General features: G+C 47.6%; 1 protein-coding gene across 1 annotated transcript; it reads right to left on the reverse strand.

Moving 5' to 3' along the window:
• Positions 1 to 13380: 13380 nt before the first annotated feature.
• On the reverse strand, positions 13381 to 17481 carry fezf2 (FEZ family zinc finger 2). Its single transcript, XM_060069832.1, has 5 exons — positions 17085 to 17481; positions 15942 to 16820; positions 15364 to 15498; positions 14924 to 15056; positions 13381 to 14093 (listed from the first exon to the last, which is right to left on the reverse strand). The coding sequence occupies exons 2-5, from the start codon at positions 16755 to 16757 to the stop codon at positions 13804 to 13806; spliced, it is 1374 nt and encodes a 457-aa protein (XP_059925815.1). The 5' UTR covers positions 16758 to 16820; positions 17085 to 17481; the 3' UTR covers positions 13381 to 13803.
• Between the last annotated feature and the right edge of the window lie 361 nt (positions 17482 to 17842).

Raw genomic sequence — 17842 nt, forward strand, 5'->3', positions numbered from 1 at the left:
GCCGGGGGATGCCGGCGAGCACTCTGTCCATCAGCCTCTCGAAGGTCGCAGGTGCATTGCAGAGGCCGAAAGGGAGGACCCGAAACTGCCACAGTCCTCTGCTAGTGCAGAATGCAGTCTTGGGTCTGGCGTCAGGGGCGAGAGGGCACTGGAAGTAGCCAGAGCGGAGATCGAGTGAGGAGAACCAGGACGACCCAGCTACGACATCTAAGGCCTCATCAATGCGTGGGATGGGGTAGGAGTCCTTCTTCGTCACTGCGTTAAGTGGCCTGTAGTCGACACAGAATCTCCACTTACCCCCCTTCTTAGGCACCATCACCACGGCTGCTGCCCAGGGACTATCTGAGGGCTCTATGAGGCCTGCCTGCTGCATCTCCCACAGCGCCTGGTCCGCAGCCTCCTGGCGGGCCAAGTGCAGGCGACGCGGGCGCATTCTGATGGGCCTGGCATCCCCAGTGTCGATCTCATGCTGCACCAGGTGTGTCTGACCCACATCGCTCTCGTTCAAGGCAAAGCTGTCCTTAAACTCTGCCAGTAGTAGCCACAGCTGCTCCTGCTGTTGAGGGTCTAGTCCATCACAGTGCCCCTGCCAAATTGCCCGCACAGTCGACAGCACAGTCTCCTCACCTGTCTGAGGAAGCTGGGCGGGGAAGGGGCCCAGGCTCATGGGGTGGGGTGCTGGGGTGGCAAGGGAGTAGTCTGTAGGAGCCGAAACATTGACACAAGGGGGTGGGAGGGAGGGGGAAGGGTTGCAGGAGGAGGACTGAGACAATGGACAGGGATCGGGAAGACAGGGTGGTTGGAAGGTCTTTGCAAGGGGGTGAAGGGGGCCGGTGACGTGTGACTGTTCCATCTGAGCTGTTGTCGGTGGGGGGCGGATGTAGGAGGTGTTTGGCGGGGCCATATAGACTGTGGGCCCTCCTTGGAAGCCAATCGCCCCCCTCTCAAGGTCCAGCTGGCAGCCAGTGCACCGCAGGAAGTCCAACCCTAGGATACAGGGGTCCTGCACAGCTGCTACCCACACTGGGTGGAGGACAGTCTTTCCCCCTACGCAGATGGACAACAACCCCTTCCCTTTCATGGGAGCCCTCTCCCCCGTGACTGTGCGGAGCTGCACGGTTGTAGGTTGGAGTACCGTCCAGGTCGGCAAAATGTCTGGCCTCACCAGGGTCACAGTAGACCCCGTATCGACTAAAGCCAAACAGGCCACCCCCTCAACAGTGACAGGAACATGACAAAAGTCCCCCGCCCAGGTCCGCCCCACCACGACAACAGGCTCCGGGATGTTGTCGTCTGCTTCTGGGGGGGGTGGAGCTCCGCCCCCCCGGCTGTGATGATGGGCTCCTCCAGACGACGACGGCGGGGGTAAGGGGGCAGGGCCTCGCGTCTCCCCAATTACGCGGACCCTGACCCGTTTCCCTGGGCTCTCACAGTTGTAGGGCACTCTCTGACAAGGTGGCCAGGCTGCCCGCAGCCCCAGCAGACCCTCTGCTCTCGACGAGACGGGGGGCGGCGGTCCGCCTGCATAGAGACAGCGCGGACGAGTTCAGTGAGCTCGTCCACCCAGGCTGGCTTCTGTGAGTCCTCACTCCTCTCCCTCGCCGATCTCACCATCGGCTGAGGAGCAGGATGACCGTCGATTGCTCCAGCCCACACCAGCTCCCTCTCTATGGCCATCTCCAAGGCCTCTTGCAAAGTCTGCGGGTGGGCTAGCTGGGTCTGAATGCGTAGTTCTGTAGGGGAAAGGGCCTGGAGAAACTGATCCCGAGCGAGTTCGCTCTGCACAGCTGGCGGCATGTGGGCGTATGCTCGCCGAGACAGGCTCTCGATATCGTTGGCCAGTGCCCGCAGCGTCTCCCCAGGCTTCCTGCGCCTATTACAGAGTTCTGAGCGCATTAGCCCCGGCTTAACACATAGTCCAAAACGCCTACTTAGTGCCCCCACTAGGGCAACATAGTCCCCCCTGTCCTCTGGGCTAAGCAGCAACAAACAAGACAATGCGTCGTCCGCCAGACACATCGCAAGCTGCAGCGCTTTGACCTTCACTGACCATCCGGCAGCATCGGCTAAAAGTTCAAATTGCGCGTGGAAAGCTTCCCAGTCAGACTTACCGGTGTATCTAGGCGTCTTGATGGACACCGGGCTTGATGTAAGAAAGGCGCCGCCGTGTCTGTCGCCGTCTTGTGGTGGCCACGGGCAGTCGGCGCTGCGAACTATGCGTGAAAAATCATCTTTTTCCACGGCGGCCGTTTCCCGTTTGGTTCTACCCCTCACCAGAGACTCCGAGGCTTCTCCACATGCCCCCTCGCCGTAGTCGTCCATCTCTATCTTCACCCGACAGTCCGCAGGAAGCATTATTGTTGCAGAGAACAAGCCACAACAAAAACAGAGCTAACGGCGATCGCAACTTCAGCCTACTCGCCGAGCACAGCAGGACCGAGAAAAAATAAATAAAAATAAAAATAAAATAGTTTCACTTCTGACACCAATGTAACGACCTCGCCGGTGACATAATCATGTCGAGTCATTAGTAATTGATCGTAGTTTTTAATCAACCAAAACCAGGTCACTGAAAAACCCGTAACAATGTAAACAACCGCAGAAAAACCGACACACAAACAAACCCCCGGTTACCCCGGCAACACGGTCTCACTCGCGTGCAGGCCCCCACCCTGATTGACAATAAGAACATTACAATACATGCACATAGAACAACTGGCATAACGGACAATGAAATACAATGCAACACATAACACACAAACTATTTAATTGTCCCAGGGTCGCTACAGTATGTTAAAGCTAGCGATAAACCAACCGTTATAAACAAACCGTTATACGCCTGTTTCTTTTATAACAGTGTCCGTGGGGGGATTTAGCTGAGGTCATATGTTTAATCAAATAATTAATACAAACATGTATAATTAAAAAAACAGCACAAATGTACACACAAGCGCACTTTCCTCGTCAGCCACCAAAACACGCAGAAAGCTCCAGCCGAGAGCGCCCACCGCGGCCCCAACACAGTGCAGGCACGCGAGCCGCACACAGACACAAACACACCAGCTTCACATTGCCTCAAACTCCACAAATGTCTCTTTTTGTATAGCACTGTAGTGCTCACGGTCAACACACACTGTACTAGTAGCACTGTACTCATGGTCTAAGACCATCGGAACGGGTAGCTCAGGCTCTTCGGGGTCGGAGCAAGGCTCGGGACTCGCCGGTCTCTCTCTTCGCTCCCACACACCAGCCCGTGTTACCGGCTGGAAGCTGAGCACAACGGTACACAGCAGTGTTGGTTTGATCCGCCTTCATTCCGTTGAATCTTGTGAAGTCTTCTAACATTAAATTTCCGTTGTTTGGTTGGGTTTTCCATCTTTTTACTATTTATAGTTGCCGTGGTAACTGATACGGGAAGTAGACCGGAAACTAGTATGCCGACACCCGGCGACACCGGAAGTTCGCTTCTAGAGTTGTGCACAGAGCCTATTGCCTGTTTTAGACATGGAGAGACATATGGAGCTGCAAATGGAATGGAGCTGCGGTTGTGCAGATCTATTCACTTGCATATTAATGCAAGTATTTCCTTTCCATGGATGTAAAATAATAACCTGAGGGGCAGCTGGCATGTTCAACAGACTCTGTAAAACTCCCAAGACCTCCACCGAATAGAGTGGCGAAGTCACACCTCTTCCGGTAGGGCTCATGGGACCTATGAGATCGAAAAATATGAATGGGTGTCAATGGAGAGAAAATAATTATTTTCTGGTCCCGGTCTTTATATGCCCTGGATTACACATATGTTGTTTGTGGATTTAAATGATAATTTTTCATGCAAAGAGTTCGACCGTTTATTGTGCAATTGTTCAGATAAAGGCTGTAGAGAAAACACAACGAGAAAGACTACACGGCTCGTATGTGACGTCACGCGGTGAAATGGGGCAGAGAGATCGCCATCTCTGTGCCGAGTTCCAAGGGCGGGTGTGGTGACGTATATCATATGCGTCGAGAGCAGCGAAGAGCTGTAGTTCACAAAGCGGCCTCACATAAAACCTAAAATTATCAAACTTCTTCACAAACATTTTTAGTTTTCTTTGCATGAAAAATTATCATTTAAATCCACAAACAACATATGTGTAATCCAGGGCATATAAAGACTGGGACCAGAAAATAAATATTTTCTCTCCATTGACACCCATTCATATTTTTCGATCTCATAGGTCCCATGAGCCCTACCGGAAAGGGCGTGACTTCGCCACTCTATAGTGTCTCTGCCCCGCGGTCAGCCTAGCCAAAATGACCTGCCGCTCCAATAGGTGGCAGTATTGTGTTTAGGCTTGGCTCTTGTTGCAGTAACCTTAAAGAGCTCGTGTTGCTTTTTGACTGGTTGATTTGTATGTGTTTTTATGCAGTAAATGGGTTCCTATGCAACTCTCCTATGCATATGTATTTTTGTGGGGCGATGCATGTTTAGACATACTCATGAACCCCAAAGTTGTGTTTTCTGAATTACAATGGATGTTGTTTTTGTAATTATTGTGTCATTGAAAATGTTTAGTTCAGGTTGGGCCTGAGATTCTTATAAAATATATAAATGAAAATCCCCTACTTGTTTTACACAATTGAAGATGCTGAAAGGAGCAGTAGGATATATTAAAGAGCCATACTTGTATGTATTTATATTTTATTCCTTAGACATGGCATAGCTATCTTAAAGCATGACTGAAATGTGTTTTAAGAATATATTTTTTGAGTGTATGAGACAATTTAGATGTTAGACTGCTTCAAGCTCATTATCGAACCCTGATTGGTTCAGGGGATTCATCTTTCCTGTCAATCAATATATGGGCACACACCATTCATTAGCATCTGAGACCATAGAGAGATCACATTTAAGTTCTCAGATATTTATATATATTTTTACTTATTTATTATATATTGTGTACATAACTTATAGTTTATATAAGTTCTTCCATCAAGTACCACCCTTGTTTATACTGAATTTAACTCCCCATTGTGTTAACTGAACCCTGTAAAACTGAAAGTATACAAAACATGATCCTTCCTTATTTAAACCTGCACACCGGTCCACGCCTTCTGAAGCTTTTACTATGATTACATATTCCTTAAGCAATAGCTATAATTAATAGTAGTACAATTAAGATTTGAATCGGCAAAAATGCATTATGAGTGGTAAAATATAGTGGCGTCTTTCACTCCCTAAAGCTAGGCGATAGACATTGACAGATAGGATCATGGGGCTTCTCATTGGTTTACACACAACCGTTATCAAGCCTTCAATTTTACATTATTGGCGTAATAATTGCTTGATTTTTGTGGCACATGGGCATTGAATAGCAAGCAGCCTGGCAGAAGTCTATGGCGAAAGGAATTTAAGCTTGTGTTGGCAATTTGGTGGAACCAGCAAGAGGCAGCAAGGTTTTGAAAGTATCCAACCAAAGCAAAACCTCCAAATGAAATCAAACAAACCCTCTGAATGAGGGGTTAAAGAAACCGTCAAACATCACCTCTCAAAATAAATCAAATGAAGATACACTACATGTTAAACCTTGGAAAGACAACATGTATCTTAGATGCACTACATGTTAGTCACTACCACTTCCAAGCAATTTCTAAGAGTCTTGATAAATACGAAAAAAACGAAACAAAACCAAGCTAACGTTGCTCTAATGTTGTCATAGAAACCCTTGCTCGCAGCGTAGACAAAGGCTCAGGCTGAACGATTCTGTTTTCAAAACCATATAATTTGAACTTGAGCAGTATTGCGTTTATTTTCAAATAGTTTCGGAGCAAGAGAAATGGCTTTGCAAACAACTTGGAATTCCATGGTTCTGTAAACCTCCAGGCTTGGTTTAAATCAATGATTTAAGTGATTGACCTTTCGGTGCATTTCCAGATGAACACACACCAACCGAAACCCCCAGTTAATCGTGGACACGATGGCGGCTGAGGAACGGTCCCCCTATGTGTCATTGACCGGTTTGCTAATCAAGCACCTAGTGTGCATGCAAATGTACTGGCCCTGCTGGAAGACCAACCAACACAGATCAACAATCACATCCCAGCCTGATAGGGAAAACAAGTTGGGAAAATGGGTTGACAGTGGGGGGGGGGGGGGGGGGGTGGGCGTGAGCGAGCACTTCCACCTGCTTTCTGACTGCTGGCTTCAAAACATTCCCCTGCACCCTCCTGCTCCGTGGCCAGGCGGACGTCCGCACCCTAATTGTGATGATCAGACCTGGGCCGGCCTGACGCGGACTGGCAGCATGACAAACGCAATCATCCGGATGGCCAGGGCTGGAGTGGCTGCGGTTGGCAGCTGCCTGGGCTCCTCCTGGGCCCCTCCCCTTTGACGGGGCCCCAGGGTCACCCGGCCCGCCACCATGACACCACCCTACCACCACCCTAAAACCACCCTACCACCACCCTACCACCACCCTAAAACCACCCTACCACCACCCTAAAACCACCCTACCACCACCCTAAAACCACCCTAAAACCACCCTACCACCACCCTACCAGCACCCTAAAACCACCCTACCACCACCCTAAAACCACCCTACCACCACCCTACCACCCCCCTACCACCGCCCTACCACCACCCTAAAACCACCCTACCACCACCCTACCACCACCCTAAAACCACCCTACCACCACCCTAAAACCACCCTTCCACCACCCTAAAACCACCCTACCACCACCCTAAAATCACCCTACCACCACTCTACCACCACCCTACCACCACCCTAAAACCTCCCTACCACCACCATACCACCACCCTAAAACCACCCTACCACCACCCTAAAACCACCCTACCACCACCCTAAAACCACCCTAAAACCACCCTACCACCACCCTAAAACCACCCTACCACCACCCTACCGCCACCCTACCACCACCCTAAAACCACCCTACCACCACCCTACCACCACCCTAAAACCACCCTACCACCACCCTAAAACCACCCCACCACCACTCTACCACCACCCTAAAACCACCCTTCCACCACCCTAAAACCACCCTACCACCACCCTAAAACCACCCTACCACCACTCTACCACCACCCTACCACCACCCTAAAACCTCCCTACCACCACCCTAAAACCACCCTACCACCATCCTAAAACCACCCTACCACCACCCTAAAACCACCCTACCACCACCCTAAAACCACCCTACCACAACCCTACCTCCACCCTACCACCACCCTAAAATAACCCTACCTCCACCCTACCACCACACTGACACAATCCTACCTCAACCCTACCACCATCCTACCACCACCACCTGACCTCCAACCTACCACCACCCTACCACCACCACCCGACCTCCACCCTACCATCACCCTACCTCCACCCTACCACCATCCTACCACCACCACAACCCTACCACCACCATACAACCACTTTACCATCCCAACTGCCAACAGCTCGCTGGAGAACGTTTGCAAACGGGAGGGGGAGGGGGAATGGGCGGTTAGGTGGTTTAGGTGGTAAATTTTGGTGTGTCCGTGTGTGTGTGTGTGTGTGTCTGTGTCTTTGTGTGTGTGTGTGTGTGTGTGTGTGTGTGTGTGTGTGTGTGTGTGTGTGTGTGTGTGTGTGTGTGTGTGTGTGTGTGGGGGGGGGGGGGGGGGGTGATGGGCAGGAGAAGGTTGTTTGTTGGAGACTTTGGAGGTCAAGGGCAGAATATGGGTGAAGACATGTTGACGCACGTCCAATCACAGAGGAATATCCACAATATCGCTGTGTTCCTTCAGAGGGTTCAATGGGAGCCTTTCAAACCACCAGCTTTAGAATTGGGGGCATGTTAATACCCTGGGGTGGAGCGCGCAGACACACACACACACACACACACACACACACACACACACACACACACACACACACACACACACACACTCTCTCTCTCTCCCTCTCTGTCTCTGTCTGGCCACCAGGCCTGTTAGTCAGGAGCAGACTGGGACTTGCCATCATCCATCTCTATTGGGGGATACATCATAAAGGGTTGCCAGCCATTGACAATCTCACTAAGAGCTCTGACAAATAATTGGCTGAGTTGGGGGGCGGGTTAACTGTTGGATCCAGCTGATTGGATAATGGGTAATTACATGCAGGGGCTAAATTAGACATAATGCCATTTTACACCCTTTCTTCACCTCTAAATCTGCCTGATTAATGAGTCCCAAGCCAGAAATCACAGTAATTATGAATTCATAATTTGTATTTGTTGCTAAATTAATCTACCAAATTGAAATGAATTCTAATTGGTTTACACAAGACGTATTATATTGACATGGTTCTATTCTCTACCAGCCTCTACGACCTGTCAGGTTCCAGTAGCCGGCTCAATGATGTGTGTTTGGCCGCCCCCCCATCCTTTGATCCAGCACGTCACCTCCACTTAGAGCCTGAGCCCCGCTCTTTGTCTGCAGCTTCACAGGCCTTGACTGTTGTCACATTGTCTCAAATTAAACCCAATGCTTCATATCATACGCTAAAAGGACAGAGCAACCACCCTCAAGGGGACCGCACATGCTCTAAGCCACACACACACACATATACACCCGCACGCACACACGAACGGACACACACACACACGCACTATATGCACACCCACACACACGTACAAGCATGCGCACCCACACGAATACATGCCTAGTACACACACACACACACACACACACACACACACACACACACACACACACAAGGATACACACACACCACACACCGTGTAAGATTACAGTTTCCTCTTAAATAGAGCAGCTTTGCCCGTGTCAATATAATCACATACCTCAGCACACTTCACAGTTCTCGCGTCTCTCCTCTCAACAAATAAAAAGCTTTCAGTTCAGCTGAACCAGGTGGGCTTTGAGCCTGTGAACGTCTTACTGGGCTGCATTCTACTAGACGTTCGTTAGGCTGGGACAAACCCCCACCGGGCTTTGTGTTGTGTTGAAAGACGCCTCAGCCTCTGTATTGATTGCGCTTGGCTGAATGTCTTTTTCTATCAGTGCCTGGTAAATCAGTGCAGTGTTTGCCACTACTAATATTGGCGGAGTAATTAGGTGGACAAGCACCGGGGACTGAACACAGATCTGTGTGTATACATCAGTGCCTCTAGTTGATGTCAATTCCTCCCAGGCAGGACTTTCCATACAGGTTTGCTTGTTTTGATGTAACACACAACACACACACACAAATGTCCAACAAGAGGTGTCATTTAAAAGCATGTGCAAGGACGTCCTTGAAGAGCGGGAGTCCTACATCGTTGTACAGGAGGTTGTGTGAGCAGCCACTATAGGAATGCATATGCTCTCTGCTTTCTCTCACACGGCGTCTTCCTTCGAGGGGGGGTTGGTGGTCTTCTGGCTGTGTGAGCAGAGCAAGGGGATGTCATGAATGCCCCCGGGTCCTCTGTGCAGCAACACAAGTGGATGTTTCCCAGCAGGGCCACGACAGGTCAAAGGGATTAGTGATGCCACCGGACATCCCCAAATTAACTGATCCAGTGTGACAATGAAGCGCTCCGTCTTCCACGCTATAGACCAGGGAGTGGCTGGTCTATAGTCCTGGTCAATAGACCAGTCTATAGGCCAGGACTATAATCCAGTCTATAGACCAGGACTATAGACCAGGTCTATAGACCAGCCTATAGACCAGCACTATAGATCAGTTTATAGACCAGGACTATAGACCAGACCAGTCTATAGACCAGGACTATAGACCAGATCAGCCTATAGACCAGGACAATAGACCAGGTCTATAGACCAGCCTATAGACTAGCACTATAGATCAGTCTATAGACCAGAACTATAGACCAGACCAGCCTCAAGACCAGTACTATAGACCAGGACTATATACCAGGAATATAGACCATTACTATAGACCAGTGTATAGACCAGGACTATATACCAGGAATATAGACCATTACTAATGACCAGTCTATAGACCAGTCTATAGTCCTGGTCTATAGACCAGGACTATTGACCAGGACTATATACCAGGAATATAGACCATTACTATAGACCAGTCTATAGACCAGGACTATAGACCAGGACTATAGACCAGGACTATTGACCAGGACTATAGACCAGTCTATAGACCAGGACTATAGACCTGGTCTATAGTCCACTGCTATAAACCTAGGCGCTCAGCATGGCTGGTCCAGCCATCTGTATATCAGTATATGGTCCACTGTACCCACCAACCAGGATTAGATCACAGGAGGAGCCCAGGAGCCCAGGAGGCCAGGAGGGGGAGGAGGAGGTGAGCACCACCTCCTCCTCCATGTAACCACATGCTATGAGGAGATCCTACCTCGGAGGTGAAGGTGTTGGTGGTCGTTACTCCAGGCAGGTGCGGCAGGGAGCCTATGGGACAGGGCTGGCTGGAGGTCCGCCAGGGAGGTCCGCCAGACCAGGGCTCCCACCGACAATACGCGCACATCCTCCCAGCCACCAGGCAGACATACGCTCTGAGGTACACTTTAGGTCAGGCGCGTGCCGTCCATATAGGCAGATGGAGCAGCAAACTACTTGCAGAAGCATGCTCCCAAAATAATAGTTCCTCAGTAAATCATTGCTCCAAGTATATTTTTAATAACGTGAATTTTACATTAACTATCTATAGTTTCTGTAGGCTCTCCGACCAGTTTTCGTCTGTTGAAATTTTGGGATGATGGTTGGCAGCGATTCTAGTTGAGTTAAACGTGTCATGCAATGTTGGGGCATGGCAGTTTAGCGACTGCGTTACTCCGTATGTTTATTGCATAACCCCACAGGCTGTAATAAGGATTGCAATCCGCGCTAAAAGATGCCTATATGGTCGTAGAGTAGTCTGCCCCATGGTCATATTCTAGAACAGTTGTTGTTTTAACTCAAGTTATTCTGCCAGCATCTTTCGTGGTTTGTATATCAGATGCAGATATGGCGAGTGGTGTTGCACCTGTGATTAACAGTGTTGAGTTTCTGTTAAAAAAAAACATTTGAGAGGTTACAATTGGAAAACAAGTTAGCCAGCAAACCGCTTGGCCCAGACAGAGTGGACATAAACATTATCCAACCAACGAAGAATAGGGGGTTAACTTAGAACAGAACTTTTTATATATATATATATATATATATATATATATGTATATATATATATATATATATATATATATATATATATATATATATATATATATATATATATATATGTATATATATATATATATATTTATATTTATATATATATATAAATATATATATATATATATTATACAATATTATGTATATTCTGACCATATTTCCTATTTTATCCGAGCCTCGTTTCTTTGGAGTGAGCCCCCAGCCTAAGTCTCAGCTCATTAACCCCTCAGTAGTCCACAATTCATCTTGGAGACGTATTGTGCCCAGAGTCCGCACGCACCCAATCAGTGAGGAGCAGCTTCTCTGGGACTGGGAACCACCGGCTCCTTAAAGTGTGTGTGTGTGTGTGTGTGTGTGTGTGTGTGTGTGTGTGTGTGTGTGTGTGTGTGTGTGTGTGTGTGTGTGTGTGTGTGTGTGTGTGTGTGTCTGTGTGTGTGTGTGTGTGTGTGTGTGTGTGTGTGTGTGTGTGTGTGTGTGTGTGTGTGTGTGTGTGTGGGGGGGGGGGGGGGGGGGGGGGGATTTAATTGGAATATCATGTGGGCTAAACTGGGTGAATCTGATGTAGTTAACATTTGGTAGACTTAATTGGTTCCGTTCTCCCCCTGCCTGGCACTTGTGAAACGCCGAAGCTACCGCTAATCTTCCATTTATAATCAATTGAATGGGCCACACAAAAGTCGGCCTCTTCTTTTCTTCCTGTCTCAACTCGGTCCTTTGTGGCCGTAAATGCCTCGTTCTCGGGTGATCCTGCGCGCCGAGAAGTACTCGATTGTTGACAGTTGATTACTGCGCTCCGGTCGCTGTAATCTCCCGGCCGGGTCACGTGGGAGCGGCGTTAATGAGCTCCGTGGTCAATCAGTGGGTTTCTGCACAGCGATCTGTGGCTCAGATGTCTGAGAGGCAGAGAGGTGCACAGAAAAGGGCATCCTCGCTGCCTTTAGCTTGTTTACCAGCCCAACATGCTGGTCTTTGGCTTGCTCAACGACACTCCAGCCCTCAAAGCCTCCATCAACTGCAGTTTGCCTGGTCTTTTTTGTCCAAGAAAATCATCTTCTGAAAAGGAGGTCCCTGCTGTGTGTGTGTGTGTGTGTGTGTGTGTGTGTGTGTGTGTGTGTGTGTGTGTGTGTGTGTGTGTGTGTGTGTGTGTGTGTGTGTGTGTGTGTGTGTGTGTGTGTGTGTGTGTGTGTGTGAATGCTGCTAAAATCCGGTGGAAATGTAATGGTTTTTCATTTGCAAAACAATCTTGTGCACACAAAAAGCAGAAGTGAAAAGTCTGAATAAATGCGTTTTTACGCAGAGCTCCATTATTTGGGTTGCCAGAGAATGTTTATTGAGAGGTCGTTAACCCCTGATTATTCAAATTGATTAAAGCACCAAACGTCATCCACCAACACTAGAGACACTGGTATGAATCGAGGTCCAGAGTCTACCGCCTGTAAATCATCAACACACTCATGAAGTCCAACTTGCCCGAACTGGAGAACGTATATTTCATCTTCCCCTCGTTGTGTGATCAGCCCGGCCAGCAGGCCTGTAACTGTTGTTATTAGGAGTGTGAGGTGTAGCTCGGCTTGGCTCTCATTCTAATCACTAATTGGCTGGTAATAGAAAGAGCGCCATTTGGGAGCACGCGTCTGTCTCTCATCAGAATGTGCGTTAGTGCGCAAGGATAATATTGTTCCAGGAGTCGTGCGTGGAATGGCTCCTCGTTGATTAGGACGCCAGATGAGGAGCTGCGGCCCAAGTGGTCCATTATCCCTCCTCTGATGAACACGACTTGATGCGCACCGACTCCCCCCTCCGCTCCGGGGCCTTTAGCTTATTATTGTAATTCGCGTTCAAGAGGGTCTCCGCCATCGTCCATCATTTATGCCATTACACAGAAGTCAAGTGTACTGTCGCATTAGGAAATTCGTGTCTGTCAATAAATGCTTAGGAATAAGGGTGGGCTTCAACATACAGCAGCAGACATACTGCGTTCCGTCTGCTGCTGCGCAAAAAGGTTATTAATTCAGTGCCACATGTCCACGTGGATAACAGGAGAGCTACTTGACGGTTGATCAAGGTTTGGTACCCAGACATCCAAACGCATTTCAGATGTCATCACCGGCCTAACGGAAGAAAGTGATCAATTAAATGACTTATGTAATTCTGTAAGGGCCGTTTACCTTTCTAAAAGGTCTCCCTGAATCCTTCTACGCGTGAAGAAGTGGACCACTCTCCACCAGTCTGGGTGTTCTAGTTTATTTTCAAATGCGTTCAAAAATGGAAACAAGTTCATTTCAACGTTTTTTTATGCAATACATTATAACTTATACTTCACATTTCCTTTAAGTGACGCAGGTGAAAATGTGCCCCAAAGTTTAAATAACATTTTATTTCAATAACCTATTAATTACAATTCATTTTTATACACATCGTGAAAAGAGATTGCTTTAATTTACTGAACACAACAGGAAAAGTAACGTTGTTTAAAGGCAATCGGACGTGTAATCTGTTGGAGCAAGGGGTTTAGCAGCGTTTGGATGACAATGTAAATGATATATATATATATATATATATATATATATATATATATATATATATATATATATATATATATATATATATATATATATAAAGAGGTGGCCCATGGACGCATGGGCCTGTACTCAGCGGGGGATCTCTCTGGAGGAGGCCGCCGCGGCAGACCCACACGGCGGGTTGTGGTTGTTGTTGTTGTTGTTGTTGTTGTTGTTATCGTGCAACTTTCGGATGTGTTTCTTCAGGTCAAAGTTCCTGCAGAAGCCCTTACCGCACGTCGCGCAGGTGAAGGGCTTCTTGTCGTTGTGCGTATGCATGTGGAAGGTGAGGTTGTAGATCTGGTGGAAGGCCTTGTTACAGATGGAGCATTTGTACTGCTTCTCCCCGCTGTGCGTCAGCTTGTGGTTCTTGTAGTTTCCTAGGAGAGAAAACAAGGGAACAAGTGAATAAGGGAGAAAGGGAACAAGTGAAGAAAATAACTAAATGAGCATCGATAAGAAATTAAATTGCAAACACAACTCCCCTCACTGCGCCGGCCAGGAGTTCATGACTCTCTCCTAATAATCACCGCTTGGACGTCGGAGTCAAGAAGCTGTCAAACTTCATTAGGGTCAAACGCAACCAAAGGAGAGCAGAACTGAGCGGAGGTCTGCCAGCTGACCCACAACAAACCCTCCGTGTCGAGGAAGGCTCACTCAGTGGAAGAGACATGTCCTCTTTACACGGGCTGGAACCAGCGGGCCCATTAGGGGACATTACTGCTCCTTCTAATGTGCATTAGCCTGCAGTGCATTCACAATGTTGGACACACCTTATATAGTCAATTCACAATATTAATAGTCTGCACACCTTATAGTTAATTCACATTTTTTATAGAATGCACACCTTATTTACATTGGCCTATTTGCAATCCTGCTAATGTTTTTTCTTTAGTTCATCTTTTAACATCGGACGGAACTGAAGTCGAATCTGACCTTTAATATTTTATACAAATAGGCTTACATGTTTTATAATTTGAATATTTGTTAGAGTAAAATGTACCGAACGGTCCATACCTACATTATTTTAGTGTTAAAAAAATAATTTATAAATCACTTATATATTACAATTATTGTTAAAAACTAAAGTTGCTTGTAAAATATACTCACTCAAAATACCCCGTTTAATTAAAATTCAAAGCAATATATATTTTTTATGATAAGATGAACCAAGTGTAAATGGAGTGTTAATAGCGGTGATGTCCCGTACCTTTCTGGTGGAAACCTTTCCCGCAGAACTCGCAGACGAAGGGCTTGTAGCCCGCGTGGATGCGTATGTGCGTGTTGAGCGTGGAGCTGCGATTGAACGCCTTCCCGCACTGCGCGCACTTATGAGGCTTCTCCTGAGGCGCGGGAATAAACAGAAAAACAACAGGTCACGAGACGACCTCCCACTGCTCCTCAAACCGATCAACAATCTGCATATTGGACATATTGTATTAATTTATAAAAAATAAATTATAGCCTGCATAGCCTATAACATAGTACATTTATGTGTATATAGTCCATTTACAATGTTTATACACTACTCATAGTCGATTTACAATGTTTATACACACCTTAGCTTTACAGCCTTATAGCCTATTTACGATCCTCCTAATATATATATTTATTTATTTATCTATTATTTATTATGTTGACGCGTCTCACCTGCGTGTGGATGATCTTGTGCCGGCACAGCGTACTCGCCTGGCGGAAGCCTTTCCCGCATACCTTGCAGACGAAGGGCCGCGCGCCCGTGTGCACGGGCATGTGCCGCGTCAGGTTGTAGTGCGCGTTGAACACCTGCGACACGCGGACCGCAAACACTCGTTAGTTATCTCATCGGGTTTCATCAATACAAAATACACTTTCATTAAACTCGTGTTAATTTCTTTGATCCATCAATAAAATTATCGACATTAAATAAAAACCTCTTTAAACCTTTTGAATAGGCCTACTCGCCTGCTATTTTCAGCATTATTTATAATTGATAGCGATATTATTTATCTGTGTATATTTATGCCGAGATTTATGACGCGATATATATCTGTGGCTGGTACGACTAGGCCTACCACTTCTGCTATATATTTTTACTTATGTTAACTATCTCATTTATTTTATGTTGTTGCTGCGATGTGGCAAAGGAAACAAGCCAAATAACATAAGATGTAAAGATTGTTGTAGCCTACAATGTTGACGGATAACCGTCGTTTTTTCTCGCATTAATGAATTACTCCACAACGCACCTTCCCGCAGACCTCGCAGGTGAAGTTCTTGGGCTTCCCGTCCGCCGCCGTGGCGCCGTGGTGGCCCGGCTTGCTGTGCGCTTTTGCGCCGCTCTTCTCCGAGTTCAGGCTGTGGTTCTCCTTCACGATCTGGTCCAGTTGCCCGGGTAAATGCTCCTTGTGCGGGTACTGAGGCGAGGGGAACTTGTCGGCCGAGCCCCCGGCCGCCAGCTTGGCGCTCTCCAGCAGTAAGAGTTTGTGGTGCTGGGATAGCGAGGAGGCCTGGGCCTGGGAGCCGGCCAGGGTCGAGGAGAAGAGCTGGCCCGTCAGCAGCTCCGCCGGTGGGTAACCCGCGGCGTCCAGGTAGTTGAGATAGTACAGCGAGCCTCCGGCCGGCATGGCCATGGCCTGGTGGATGACCTGGGGCTTTATCACCCTGCTGCAGCCCGTCAGAAGAGGGTGCTTCAGCCCCGGCTCCACCTTGCTACACATCCCGCAGTTTGCTTTGCACGACGCGCTGGAGGAACCGCACAACGCTCCCCTGAAGTTAGCCTTCCAGAACTCGGAGTAGTTAAGCAGCGCCTTGGCCTGGAGGTCGTAGCTGAATGGGTGCAGCGGGATCATGCAGGGCACCGGCGAGCACACACCAAGCAGCTTCCTGCCGTCTGATAGATCCGCTCCTCCGGTCCGGTGGTCCGAGGCCCCCCGGGGCCCCGAGCTCTTGGACATGATCCGGTCGATAGAGAAAGCCAGTGTCTTAGGGGCCGCGGATGGGCCATTCCTTACGCCGTCCATGCGCGGGAAGGACAGGACGGAGTCCAGGGGGAAAGTTGTCATCGTGAGGAGGAACTGGTGGAGCAGCGAGCAGCCGAGCAGCCAGGCGAACTGTGCTTCCCTGAGCTGCCAGAGGAGACAAGAACATCACTTTATTAAGCACCTTGCTTCACAGCGTTCTCATTTGCATCCCAAATGAAATCCTTCTGACAAAAGCATCCAGGGGCCATAGATTACTGCTCATTAAGTAGAACACAGAGCATTAACAAGACAGTAGAGGTCGTGTCAGGGGAAAGGACACAAATGCGACAGCGTTTTATTGACATGAACATGCAGACCGATGATAAAGTACAAACGAAGCGTTAATAAACGAAGGGGTCTCGGTGTTACCTTGTTCCGGAGGTTCAGCCTGGGCCTGATGGAGCGGAGAGACGAGGAGGAGGAGGAGGAGGAGGAGGAGGAGGCAGCAGGTCCTCTGTCACCGTGCAGGAGCAGCAGCCGTCATCAGAGACACATCATCACTGAAGGCTGATGTCTCCTGACATCAGCTCAACTCTGTTGGGTGACGAGGAGGCGCCGTCCCAGCACCTCCCTCCACGCCGCCCCTTTTATACCCCGAGAGGGGGTCTCCAAGACCTGGACACACTGGGTCGGGACCGAGACTCGCCGGTCCATAATTAAGACCAGCAGAGGTTCAACAATCTGAAGAATTTAGATGATTTAGTTTCACTAAAATGCTAATGAAAACTGTGATTATTATTATAACGATTGTGGTCGTAATTGTAATAATAATTTCATTAACGGTAGTCTACTTATTATTATTATGAATTTATCTTTTTTTCATTATTATTATTACCATCAATTTTTATTATTATTATTATTATTATTATTAATAATAATAATAATATAAATAATGATAGTATTTATTAATCTTCTTCTTTTTATGTATTTATTTTATTATTAGTTACTTATTTTATTATTATCATCATCAATATCATTGTTATTATTATTATTATTATAGTCATTATTATAATTACTTTCATTATTATCATCAGTTCTTCCTTTTATTGTCATTTTTTTGTCCGAGGTCAGAAACTATTTTTATAAATCAATGAAAGAGGTTATCTGAGAATCAACCTCGCAAACGA

This window comes from Gadus macrocephalus, chromosome 13 (assembly GCF_031168955.1).
Source record: "Gadus macrocephalus chromosome 13, ASM3116895v1".
Lineage (NCBI taxonomy): Eukaryota > Metazoa > Chordata > Actinopteri > Gadiformes > Gadidae > Gadus > Gadus macrocephalus.